This window comes from Pristiophorus japonicus, chromosome 8 (assembly GCF_044704955.1).
Source record: "Pristiophorus japonicus isolate sPriJap1 chromosome 8, sPriJap1.hap1, whole genome shotgun sequence".
NCBI classification, from domain to species: Eukaryota; Metazoa; Chordata; class Chondrichthyes; family Pristiophoridae; genus Pristiophorus; species Pristiophorus japonicus.
In genome coordinates, this window is record NC_091984.1 from 35431450 (window position 1) to 35444887 (window position 13438).

The 13438-nt window shown below is 45.2% G+C and overlaps 2 protein-coding genes across 2 annotated transcripts in view; one reads left to right on the plus strand and one right to left on the minus strand.

Annotated features, from left to right (window-relative positions):
* Positions 1-13438, plus strand: part of LOC139268466 (uncharacterized) — a 161201-nt gene that overhangs the window by 143982 nt on the left and 3781 nt on the right. The gene's annotated exons all lie outside the window — the stretch shown is intronic.
* The window catches only part of frrs1b (ferric-chelate reductase 1b), a 69379-nt gene that overhangs the window by 29259 nt on the left and 26682 nt on the right, over positions 1-13438 (minus strand). Inside the window, exons 9-11 of the mRNA XM_070886666.1 lie at positions 11587-11734; positions 7795-7908; positions 5239-5354 (exon numbers count right to left, since the gene is read on the minus strand). Of these exons, the coding sequence (XP_070742767.1) occupies positions 5239-5354; positions 7795-7908; positions 11587-11734 (378 nt within the window). The remainder of the gene's footprint in view (positions 1-5238; positions 5355-7794; positions 7909-11586; positions 11735-13438) is intronic.

The following is a 13438-nucleotide window of genomic DNA, read 5'->3' on the forward strand; positions in this document are numbered from 1 at the left end:
ACTATAACTGTTTGGTGGTTGTGCAAAACTCCCACTAGCATTTTCTGCCCTTTGGTATTCCGTAGCTCCACCCACGTCGATTCCACATCATCCAAGCTAATGTCCTTCCTTACTATTGCGTTAATTTCCTCTTTAACCAGCAATGCCACCCCACCTCCTTTTCCTTTCTGTCTATCCTTCCTGAATGTTGAATACCCCAGGATGTTGAGTTCCCAGCCTTGGTCAGCCTGGAGCCATGTCTTCGTGATGCCAATTACATCATATCCGTTAACAGCTATCTGCGCAGTTAATTCGTCCACCTTATTACGAATACTCCTCTCATTGAGGCACAGATCCTTCAGGTTTGTCTTTTTAACACACTTTGCCCCTTTAGAATTTTGCTGTAATGTGGCCCTTTTTGCTTATTGCCTTGGGTTTCTCTGTCCTCCACTTTTACTTTTCTTCTTTCTATCTTTTGCTTCTGCCCCCATTCTACATCCCTCTGTCTCCCTGCATAGGTTCCCAGCCCCCTGCCATATTAGTTTAACTCCTCCCCAACAGCACTAGCAAACACTCCCCCTAGGACATTGGTTCTGGCCCTGCCCAGGAGCAGACCGTCCGGTTTGTACTGGTCCCACCTCCCCCAGAACCAGTTCCAATGCCCCAGGAATCTGAATCCCTCCCTTCTGCACCACTCCTCAAGCCACGTATTCATCTGCGCTATCCTGCGATTCCTAGTCTGACTAGCACGTGGCATCGGTAGCAATCCTGAGATTACTTCTTTTGAGGTCCTACTTTTTAATTTAGCTCATAGCTCCCTAAATTTGTCTTATAGGACCTCATCCCGTTTTTTACCTATATCGTTGGTACCTATATGCACCACAACAACTGGCTGTTCACACTCCCCCTTCAAAATGTCCTGCACCCGCTCCGAGACATCCTTGACCCTTGCACCATGGAGGCAACATACCATCCTGGAGTCTCGATTGTGGCTGCAGAAACATCTATCTATTCCCCTTACAATAGAATCCCCTACCACTATAGCTCTCCCACTCTTTTTCCTGCCCTCCTGTGCAGTAGAGCCACCCACGGTGCTATGAACCTGGCTGCTGCTGTTCTCCCCTGATGAGTCATCCCCCTCAACAGTACCCAAAACGGTGTATCTGTTTTGCAGGGGGATGACCGCAGGGGAACCCTGCACTACCTTCCACTGCTCTTCCTGACACCCCATCCCCTATCTGGCTGTGTAACCTTTACCTACGGTGTGGCCAACTCACTAAACATGCTATTCATGACATCCTCAACACCGCGGATGTTCCAGAGTAAATCCACCGCAGCTCCAATGACACAATACAGTCTGTCAGGTGCTGCAACCGGATACACTTCTCGCACCTGTCGTCGCCAGGGACACTGGAAGCGTTCCTGACTTCCCACATAGCACAGGAGGAGCTCTCCTGCCATGACTTAACCCTTAGATTAACTTAATTTGGCAACAACAATGCTAAAGGTTACCTACTGATGAAGAAAAAGAAAAACTACTCACTAATCACCAGCCAATCACTTGCCCCCTTGGCTGTGACGTCACCCTTCGATTTCTTTGCACTTCTTTTTTGCTTTCTCTGCCTGCAGCTGCACTAGCTGGCCTTTTAAGAACTTCCTAACGCTGCCGCTCCACCTCCTTGATGTCCCGCTAGCCTCCCAACGATGTTGGGCCTTTTATAGGCCTCCCCAAGCTGCCGCTCCGCCTCCTCGATGTCCTGCTGACCTCCCAACGACGTTGGGCCTTTTATAGGCCTCCCGACGCTGCCGCTCCGCCTCCTCGATGTCCTGCTGACCTCCCAACGACGTTGGGCCTTTTATAGGTCTCCCGACGGTGCCGCTCCACCTCCTCGATGTCCTGCTGACCTCCCAACGATGTTGGGCCCTTTATAGGTCTCCCGACGGTGCCGCTCCACCTCCTCGATGTCCCGCTGGCCTCCCGACGAAGTTGGGCCTTTTATAGGCCTCCCGACGGTGCCGCTCCGCCTCCTCGATACAGTGAAAAAAATATTCAATCTGAAGGGGGCAAAAAGAAGTCTAACAGAGCATGCTGCGAGCTGCCCCGCTCCAGCAAGATTTGGTCCATTGGTTATGATGGTTATGTTTAAGGCTTTTATAACCATTTTTTGGGGCTCACGTTTGTTAGATCACTCTCATGGATGTGTAACAGCTCACCATTGCCTACGATAGTATCTAAGCTGGTCTTCCACAAGGAAAGTTAAAAAAAAATCTTAAAACTTATCTTTTGGGCCTCTTCTGGCCCCGATCCTCTTCTTCCCTGGTAGGAAATTGACTGCCGATTCCCGCTCAAGCCACCTAGTAAATATTGCAGTCGCTTCCCGATGATCGGGACAAAACATATACTTGTTGAAAAAGAACCCACTGGCTTTGGGTGAATGTCCTTTTTGTTTGCTCAGGAGAATATGCTCAGGACCCCAACTATTTACAATCTATATTAACGACTTGGAAGAAGGGACTGAGTGTAATGTAGCCAAATTTGCTGATGATACAAAGGTGGGAGGAAAAGCAATGTGTGAGGAGGACACAAAAAATCTGCAAAAGGACATAGACAGGCTAAGTGAGTGGGCAAAAATTTGGCAGATGGAGTATAATGTTGGAAAGTGTGAGGTCATGCACTTTGGCAGAAAAAAATCAAAGAGCAAATTATTATTTAAATGGAGAAAGATTGCAAAGTGCTGCAGTACAGCGGGACCTGGGGGTACTTGTGCATGAGACACAAAAGAATAGTATGTAGGTATAGCAAGTGATCAGGAAGGCCAATGGTATCTTGGCCTTTATTGCAAAGGGGATGCAATATAAAAGCAGGGAAGTCTTGCTACAGCTATATAAGGTATTGGTGAGGCCACACCTGGAATATTGCGTGCAGTTTTGGTTTCCATATTTACGAAAGGATATACTTGCTTTGGAGGCAGTTCAGAGAAGGTTCACTAGGTTGATTCCAGGGACGAGGGGGTTGACTTGAGGAAAAGTTGAGTAGGTTGGGCCTCTACTCATTGGAATTCAGAAGAATGAGAGGTGATCTTATCGGAACGTATAAGATTATGAGGGGGCTTGACAAGGTGGATGCAGAGAGGATGTTTCCACTGATGGGGGAGACTAGAACTAGAGGGCATGATCTTAGAATAAGGGGCCGCCCATTTAAATCTGAGATGAGGAGAAATTTCTTCTCTCAGAGGGTTGTACATCTGTGGAATTCACTGCCTCAGAGAGCTGTGGAAGCTGGGACATTGAATTTAAGACAGAAATAGACAGTTTCTTAAACGATAAGGGGATAAGGGGTTATGTGGAGCAGGTGGGGAAGTGGAGCTGAGTCCATGATCAGATTAGCCATGATCTTATTGAATGGCAGAGCAGGCTCGAGGGGTCGTATGGCCTGCTCTTGTTCCTATTTCTTATGTTCTTATGTTCTAATAGATAAAAACTGGTCAGCTCCTGGCGATAGGCTATAATCTCCCCGGTGGTTCTTTTTACTGAAATGTTTTACCCCTGTAATAGCCTAATCAATTTAAACTGTTTCTTGGAAATTAAAACCTATTTTTCACTCTTTCTGGAGTTTTAAAGTGACCGATTCCTTCTCTTAGAGATTTTCAATCTGGCTGCCCCCAATTCAGAGAAATAAATTTTTTATATACCAGAATAAAATGTTATCGTGACTTCCTGTAGATGAACAGTGTCAGTCTACAGTGTAGACATTGTTGACTTGTGCACTGATAAAGGAGTAGTGCAATATATGCACCCATTTAGGAGCTATGTCAACTGTTCATGTGAACTGCAAATTTATACTGTACTACTTCATGTGGTATTAGCAGGTGCTCGATTAGATAGAGCTGATTTTTGCATCACTCCCACCCAGATTTTAGGTGGGATCCAAGATGGAAGAGGAACAAACATCCTGTATAAATCAGTTTCACCGGATTCTCACTCAGATATCACCCTGTTTGACATTCAAGCCCATGCCTGGGACAAGTACCTGAAACTCCATACACTTTAAAGCATTTCCAACGCACTCCTGGCTGGCCTCCCACCTTGTAATTTATCCAAAACTCGGCTGCCCAAGTCGTAACTCACACGAAGTCCAGTTCACCCATCATCTCTGTGCTGCCTGACCTACATTGGCTCCCAGTTTAGCAACGCCTTGATTTTAAAATTCTCACTCTTGTTTTCTAATCCCTCAATGACCTCGCCCCTGTAATCTCCTGCAGCCCCGCAACCCCCCTCCCCTCCCCCCGTCCCAAGAGATATCTGCGCTTCTCTAATTCTGCCCACTTGAGCATCCCTGATTATAATCGCTCAACCATTGGTGGCCGTACCTTCTGTTGCCTAGGCCTTCAGCTCTGCAATTCCCTCCCTAAACCTCTCTGCCTCTCTTTCCTCCTTTAAGACATTCCTTAAGAACATAAGAAATAGGAGCAGGAGGAGGCCATTGGGCCCTTCGCGCCCGCTCTGCCATTCAGTAAGATCATGGCTGAACTTCTACCTCAACTCCACTTTCCTGCACTAACCCCATTTCCCTTGATTACCTTAATATCCAAAAATCTATTATCCTTAATATCCTAAAGCCTACCTCTTTGACCAAGCTTTTGGTCATCTGCCCTAATTTCTCCTTATGTGGCTCAGTATCAAGTTTTTTGTCTTGTGAAGCGCCTTGGGATGTTTTTCTACGTTAAAGGCACTATATAAATACAAGTTGTTATTGTTGTTGTTGTTGAAATGTGCATGCCCCTCTTGCCCGCCATATTGGGGGCTTAATAAGTCAGTTAGCGTCTGAACAATGGGTGCTGCGCAGCTGAATTTATAGCCCATGATGTTTTATAGATAATCCAGCTATTTAAATGCAATAGGGATATATTTTAGTCTTTATCTCCTGAACATCAAGCAATGCTATGGCCGAGTTTAGAGGGAAAAATCCCGTATGGAAGATGACATGCCAGTAACAAAAGCCATCTGATTTTTCCTGTATTGAAATTAATGGCGAGTTCTGTAAGGGTGATCGATCCTCCCTGTAACGTTTTCCTTTCTACACTCCAACCAGGCGTGCTGAACACCCAGGCAGTGAAGACCAAAATCTACCCCAATATCTCTATCATAAAAAATATGAGTTATGCTCAGTATTTACCAGCAACACAACATCCATAATTAGCCACGGCTGGATTTGAAACTACATTAGCTACATGTTATTGGTACTGTGCTAATATTTACCTGAAACCAGACCTTTTTTCCAAACAGTGTGCTGGACGGCCAGACAGGTTTAAAGAATCGAGATACAATGACACCAATGTTGGCTGTAGTCACCCATGCAATAAACATTAATGTTCCTAAGGAAAAAAAAATAAAAATTGAACTTGCAGTGACGTCCTGGAATATAACCCAAAAGGTCTTCATTAAAAAAGGCCAAACGTTCCTTGTACTGTTATCTAGGCACCCTCACTGATGTGTCGAGACTTAATCACAAGTGAAATTGCTCCCTCAATAGAAAAACAATTTATAATTTAATGACTGAATACTTTAACCCACTGCATGCAAACTATTGTGTGGATTATTTTCAAATACAGATAAAAACAAATACCATCATCGATGCCAATATCCAGTCAATTCAGTTCACTCCCCGTGACATTAAGAAGCGACTGAGTGGGGAATGTAGATGGGCAGGAGCAGCTCCTGGCATACCTTAGAATGAGGCACCAGCAGACCAGTGGAAATAACAGAACTGGGCTACCCGCAGACTAAACACCACAAGCAGCAGGTAATAGATAAAGCTTAGTAGCTCCATAACCTGCAGATCAGAGCAAAGCACTGGAGCCCTAGAGGTCGAGAATGGTGGTGGACAACAGGAGGAGGAGTATTGTTAATTTATTCATTCACGGGATGTGGGCGTCGCTGGCAAGGCCAGCATTTATTGCCCATCCCTAATTGCCCTCGAGAAGTTGGCGGTGAACCGCCTTCTTAAACCGTGCTGACTTTGTTGTAGTGGCTTGATACAACTAAGTGGGTTGCTAGGTCATTTCAGAGGTCAGTTAAGAGTAAACCACATTGCTGTGGGTCTGAAGTCACATATAGCCCAGACCAGGTAAAGATGGTAGATTTCCTTCATTGAAGGGCATTGGTCAACCTGGGTTTTTCTGACAATCTGGTAGCTTCATGATCAACATTACTGACACTAGCTTTTTAATTCTAGATTTATTTAATTAACTGAATTTAAATTCTTACCAGCTGCTGTGGTAGGATTTGAACTCTCATCTCCAGATTATTTCTCCAGGCTCTCTGGATTACTAGTCCTGTAACATAATCACTATGCTACTACACCAAATCATGAACATCCCCATCCTGGATCACAGTGGAGCCTAGCATGTGAGTGAAATGGACCTGGTTGAAATGTTTATATGCCCTGATACCAACTGGCAGTAGCACTGAAGCCCTGTTCAGCAAAACTAGCCAAGCTTTTCCAGTGCAGCTATGACACTGGCATCTACCTGACAATGTGAATATCCCTATCCACAAAAAGCAGGACAAATCGAATATGACTAATTATCACCCTTCTTCCAATTATTGGCAAAATGACAGAAGGAGTCATCAATAGTGCCAACAATGATAATAAATAAATACATAAATAGCAATGATATAGCGCCTTTCATAACCTCAGGATGTTCCAAAGGACTTTACAGTCAGTGGATTACTTTTGCAATGTAATCACTGTTGTAATGTGGGGACATAATCTGCTCACTGACAATAAGTTCAGGTTCCACCAGAACCACTCAGCTGCAAGCGTTCTCACAGGCTTGATCAAGGCATGGGCACAACAGCTGAATGCCTGAGGAGAGGTGAGAATAACTGGCCTGACATCAAGGCAACATTCGACAGAGTGTGAACCTTCGAAACCATGAGCTAAATATGGTCAAAACAAAATCCCTGAAGTGGCTGGAGTCATATCTGAGACAAAGGAAGATAGCTGTAGTTGGCAGAGCCCAACCATTATAGCCCATGAAATTGTTGCAAGAGTTCCTCTGGGCAATATCCCAGTCCAGACATCTTCAATGAGCCTGCCTCTGCCAAAAGATCAGGAGTGGGGCTGTTGCCTGACAGGGTCTATGGTGATCAGCTCCATTCAAAACTCCTCTGACAATGAAGCTGCCATGGCAGCCTACAGCAGGACCCAGATAGAATCCAGGCTTGGGCCGACGAGTGGCAGGTGAAATTCAAACCAGGCAAGGATCATCCCAATAAGAAAAGACCCAACCACTGCCCCCTGGCATTCAACGGCACCACCATCAATATCCTGGGGGTCACCATTGACCAGAAGCTTAACTGAACCAGCCACATCAACAAAGTGACTACAAGAGCAGGGCGGACGCTGTGTACCCTGTGGCCTCCTTTCCAACAGAAGAAGGTCCTATGTGAGGTCCAGAAGGGGATCAGGGCCTGGACCTCCAAACATGAGGGACAATGTTTTGTTGCTGGACAGAGCCTAGCAAACTTCTCCCCCGCCCCTTACGCCACAAGAGGCAGCCTCGTCTGGTGGGAGATACCACAGCTACGATCCTAAGCACTAAAGACCGACAATCAATGGCCCTGCCAGCTGACCTTACAAACTTTGCCGGAGTCAAAGGCAAAGTCTCAGGCGGGCGCACCTTAGCACCAACACAGGGATGTGCTCACCTGCTCAGTTTCGGGCTCAAATGTGGTCTTTATATTCGCATTTATCTTTTTAGTACAAGTCAGAGAAACTTTTCCCCCCAAGAAAGCAAAAGAGGAACTTACCGTGAGCCTTAATATACAGTGAAGACCGAGAGCCCCTGAGTTCATGTGGAGATCCATCAAAATTAACCTTCCCATGTGTAATCAGTGGTTGTCGGTGATGTTTATGAATTTTTCCTTTAATAAAAAAAAAGGACTAACTGTTAGTAGACTTTGCAAACATTTTGTTATTTATTTGGTTCATACAATGGGCCAAAACTTGCGGTCGGAGGCGTACCCACGAAAGGAATACGTACCTACCTGATGGTGGCAAGGCTGCGAAAATTTGTGGTCTGAGGCTGGGAGGTGGTGGACAGCGTAATGGCCCACGGATCCCAGGGATGCAGGTGGTGCAGAAACGTACCTGGGATCAGGTGGGCCTGGTCCTCCAATCACAAAACATTTGAATGATTTCTGAAGGGAATCCCGCAATGAGATTTAATGGATCCGCAAATCAGATTTAATTACAATTTACAGGATTGGAATTTCATTCGTAATTAGCTTCATTCCACCAACCTCACAAAAAATGTAATTTTTTGATAATTTTCGGCTTCATTTAAACTTTAATCCCAGCCAATATTTTCAACAACTCATTTGATACAGTGTATGTGTATAATTTCCAAGGTGAAAATGTTTAAATCATGCCTGAGGTATCCTCTTACGCAGATGCAAACAGGCCCTGCGATTGTTGGCCAGTCGGTGGCCCACCTCTGTGCCACCAATTGCTTTTTCGTGGGACTTGCGGATGGCCTGTCAATGTATACGTTGACAGACCACAAGTTCCGGATTTCACGCAAGCGCATGCGGAAATTCCGAACTTGCGGTAGATTTCAAAGAAGGTTTGTCCCAATACCGACCGCAAGATCCGAGCCAATATTCTGGGAGGGCACAACACTCCCCCACCCCCTTACACTAATTAATAATAAAAAAAATGAAAAGCAAGCTGTTAAATTAACAACAGCCCAAAAATAAAATGTAGCAGATAACAGGTGAAAGTTAAATATTTATTCAGAGAAAGTGAATATAATTATTTAAAGTGGAACATAAATAACAACAGCAGTAAAGTAATTCTGAAATTAATTGAATTGCTTTCTCGTGGATCAGTCATTAAGTGCCTTGTGTAGACCTGAGCCATTCAGACCGGGATGCTTACAGGTTCGATATTGTAATGATTTGTGTGATCTTAGTCAGAGGGGCCAATGGGGAACTATAATTGGTTTCAGTGATCCTAGGCTAGTGGGTGGCGGGGGTGGGGGAGGGAGAAAGGTCACTCAGGATTTCTGCTCTTGATTCCCATCCAGCGAGCCCTACTGGCAAGTGTATGTGTGGATATCAGATGAAGACAGAATTGAACTCGAATGTTGAGACCCACACATGAGGAATGGGCACTTAGAACCTATGGAACCAGACTCCAGCAAGAGAACCTTCAGGAGAGGAGAATGGAAAACTATAAAATGGGAAGTAGATATTCCACAAGAAATGTTATTCATAATCCACAGAATTCCCAGAACAGCTCCCTGTGCACACCTCCAAGACTTCTTCAATTAAAATTCAAAACAAGGCTGTGGCTTACAATTGAGCACTCCCTACAGGCCAATTTCCTGACGGGCGTCCCTGTTGTGCTCCGCACCAGGAGCACTATATGATAATTGTTTCTCCATTTTACAAAGAGCATGACAACATAAGAAATAGGAGCAGGAGTAAGTCACCTGGCCCCTCGAGCCTGCTCAGCCATTTAATAAGATCATGGCTAATCTGATCATGGACTCAGCTCCACTTCCCTGCCCGCTCCCCATAACCCTTTACTCCCTTACCGCTCAAAAATCTGTCTATCTCCACCTTAAATATATTCAAAAGCCCAGCCTCCACAGCTCTCTGGGGCAGAGAATTCCATAGATTTACAACTCTCTGAGAGAAGAAATTCCTCTTCATCTCAGTTTTAAATGGGCGGCCCCTTATTCTGAGACTATCTCCCTAGTTTTAGTTTCCCCCATGAGTGGAAATATCCTCTCTGCATCCACCTTGTCTAGCCCCCTCATGGGTGTTTCTGTGAACTTGCGGGAGTTGGAGGAGGGGGTGACAGGTGTTTCTTTGAACTGGGGGGGTGGGGTTGGAGGAGGGGGTGATAGGTGTTTCCCAGTGTTGCACGAGGTAGGCAAAGCCATAAAACAGCTCAAGAATAACAAGGCTACAGGTGCGGATGGAATCCTGAGGCGCTAAAGTACGGCAAAGAGGCGCTGTTGGCGCGGATGCATGACCTCATCTCTCTCATCTGGGGGGAGGAGAGCATGCCGGGAGATCTCAGATGGTAATGGTGACCATCTTTAAAAAAGGGGACAAGTCCGACTGCGGCAACTACAGGGGAATCTCCCTGCTATCATCCACTGGGAAAGTTGTCGCTGGAGTTCTCCTCAACCGTCTTCTCCCTGTGGCCGAGGACCTCCTCCCAGAATCACAGTGCGGATTTTATCCCCTACGGGGCACAACGGACATGATCTTTGCAGCGCGACAGCTGCAGGAAAAATGCAGGGAGCAGTGCCAGACCTTATACATGGCCTTTTTCGATCTTACAAAGACCTTTGACACTGTCAACCGCTATGGAGCGTCCTCCTCCGTTTCGGATGCCCTCAAAAGTTTGTCAACATCCTTCGCCTGCTCCACGACGACATGCAGGCCGTGATCCTTACCAACGAATCCATTACAGACCCAATCCAAATCAGGACTGGGGTCAAACAGGGCTGCGTCATCGCTCCAACCCTCTTCTCAATCTTCCTCGCTGCCATGCTCCACCTCACAATCAACAAGCTCCCGCTGGAGTGGAACTAAACTACAGAACCAGTGGGAAGCTGGTTAATCTACGCCGCCTCCAGGCCAGGTCCAAGATCACCCCAACCTCTGTCGTTGAGCTACAGTACTCGGATGATATCTGCATCTGCGCACATTCTGAGGCTGAACTCCAGGATATAGTCGATATATTCACCGAAGCATATGAAAGCATGGGCCTTAACATCCGTAAGACAAATGTCCTCCACCAGCCTGTCCTCACTGCACAGCACTGCCCCCCAGTCATCAAGATTCACGGCATGGCCCTCGACAACGTGGACCATTTCCCATACCTCGGGAGCCTCTTGTCATCAAAAGCAGACATTGATGCAGAGATTCATCACCGCCTTCAATGTGCCAGTGCAGCTTTTGGCTGCCTGAGGAAAAGAGTGTTCGAAGACCAGGTCCTCAAATCTACCAATAAGCTCATGATCTGCAGGGCTGTAGTAATACCCGCCCTCCTGTATGGATCAGAGGCATGGACGATGTACAGAAGACACCTCAAGTCACTGGAGATATAGCACCAACGATGTCTCCGCAAGATCCTGCAAATCCCCTGGGAGGACAGGCACACCAACATTAGTGTCCTCATCCAGGCTAACATCCCCAGCATTGAAGCACTGACCACACTCGATCAGCTTCGCTGGGCAGGCCACATGATTCGCATGCCACTATTGTGCTCACTGTAGGGGATCTAATGATCTGGAAGGTCTCTAAAATATGGACTCAAGTTTTTCTAAATTTTTCCTATATTTAAACTGTATCAATGATGAAGCTTAAACTATTCAGGCATGTCTCCTGGGAGTGGTCTCACATAACTTGGCTTTAGTGTGCTCAGAAGTCAGATTTATGACCTGATTTCTGAGTTACACTGCCACTTTTACATTGAAGCACCTCTAAAATCACCTAGTGCCAACTAACTGTGTAACCAATGCTCACTACTGTGCATGGTACAGATGTGCTTAATTTACAGTCTATAATTGGCAAACCCACCATTCTCAGCTCTCCCTTCTGCTAGGAAAATGTAATATTGTCTGTCCAGGTCAAAGCGTTCACTGTATTCAGGGAGCCGAATGTTTCTTCTGAATGAACACTGGGTCACCTCACCTTCCAAATTCCATGCCATATCATGAATAGAAACCTGCAAAAAATCAGCAATCATTGTTAAATAGCAAAGTGTTTTCACAAATTCATATCCGTTGCCATTGATTAGCACAAAAAGCAGGAAGCCCATATGAACATAAGAAAATCCAATGAGAAAAGGCTTTATCCCCATCAAGTTCACTCTATCCAGAACTCTGGTATGATTATTTCATATGATTCTTCCATCCCGCATGTCTATTGAATCCCTATTTTAGGGAACACTGACTTCAATGGAAAAGAAAATTGGGTAGAGTGCAAAATGGGCTGCCGCCCAAGGTGAATTTCATTCCCCTAACCTCCTCTTGTTAAATATCTTCATGACCTTTTATCGCCCCTTCTCAACAGCTTCTTTTTAAAGATGCTAATTGAGCCTGAATAAACTACCTTCTCTGGGAGCCAATTCCACATGTCCAATATCATTGGAACCCCAAACCTTGCTAATGAATGTACTGTTGTCCTCCAGTTTGATTTTTACTGTCCAAGTTAATTAGTTGGTTGACTTCAATTTGATCGAAATCTTTCATTATTTTGAAGTCATTAAATAATACAGATCCGATATTGATAATTAAATGAACAGCCCTGGTTTTGGTTGATAATAGCCAGAATATATATTGAGGAAAGTAAGAACATACAGGACTGGAAAACATCATTATGTTTAACCTAGCTAGTCGCAATGTCCAAAAAAAAACACAATATAATCTATGCTTATACCCCCCCCCGCCACCGCAATTCTATAAACTTTAATGTATTTTCCCCTGAGCCTTTTTTCTCCTGACACCCTTAGTCTCTCCTAGTAGCTTCGGGGGAGAAATTTGTTTTCACCACTAGGCTGACGCAATCTGGGCACAAGGAACGAGTATTTTTGTGGGGCTTGGAGTAGCAAATAAAAGAAGAAATGGTTTTGAGCCATTTTTTGAGCAGCGTCCAACAGTCCCATTGATACCTAAAAATTGCATTAGACTCTTGTATACATCATAGGGCCCTGATTTGTATATTAAAAGTGGCCTCCCATCTGAAACAGGTGGGTGCTCATGCCACCCATGTAAAGGCCTCTACCAAGATACCAGTGGTCGGAGCGCCATCATAAATGGGGTGGTAAGTAACCCAATGTCATTTTCAGCCCGCTACTACCCCATGCCTACCAGTCACCACAGTTAAAAGCTGCACCCCATGTACAGAAATCTACACCCACTAATATTGAGTTATTTACAAGCTTGAAACTGTAGGGGAGATTCTGTGTTTCCACAATGCCAGCAGGGACCCACATGCAAAGGGACTTACGGGTCAAAGAAAGGGCTGTAACATTGTAGCCCCAATTCAGTGACCCACATTTCTGCTCAAGTGCAGGATATGGAATCACCTCTTATTTGATTGCTCGGAAAGTAGTTGTATTACAATTTAATGATATAGGAAACAGGAGTACAATTTACAAACCTTAGATTTTGTAATGATCTGCTTTTACAATTTCGTCCCACTCAACAGAATGGAACAGAGACAGAAACTCCTTCATAAATTATGAGGACAATCTTGTTTCATGATTACGTGCTGTACACCCGTGAGAAAAAATACCAATGTCAGTCTCCTTCACACCATAAAATCAGTTTACAGCACAGAAGGAGGCCATTCAGCCCATCGTATTGTGCCAGCTCTTGCCTAGTGCAATCCAAAACTAATCCTACTGCGCTGCTCTCTCTTCCCCTAG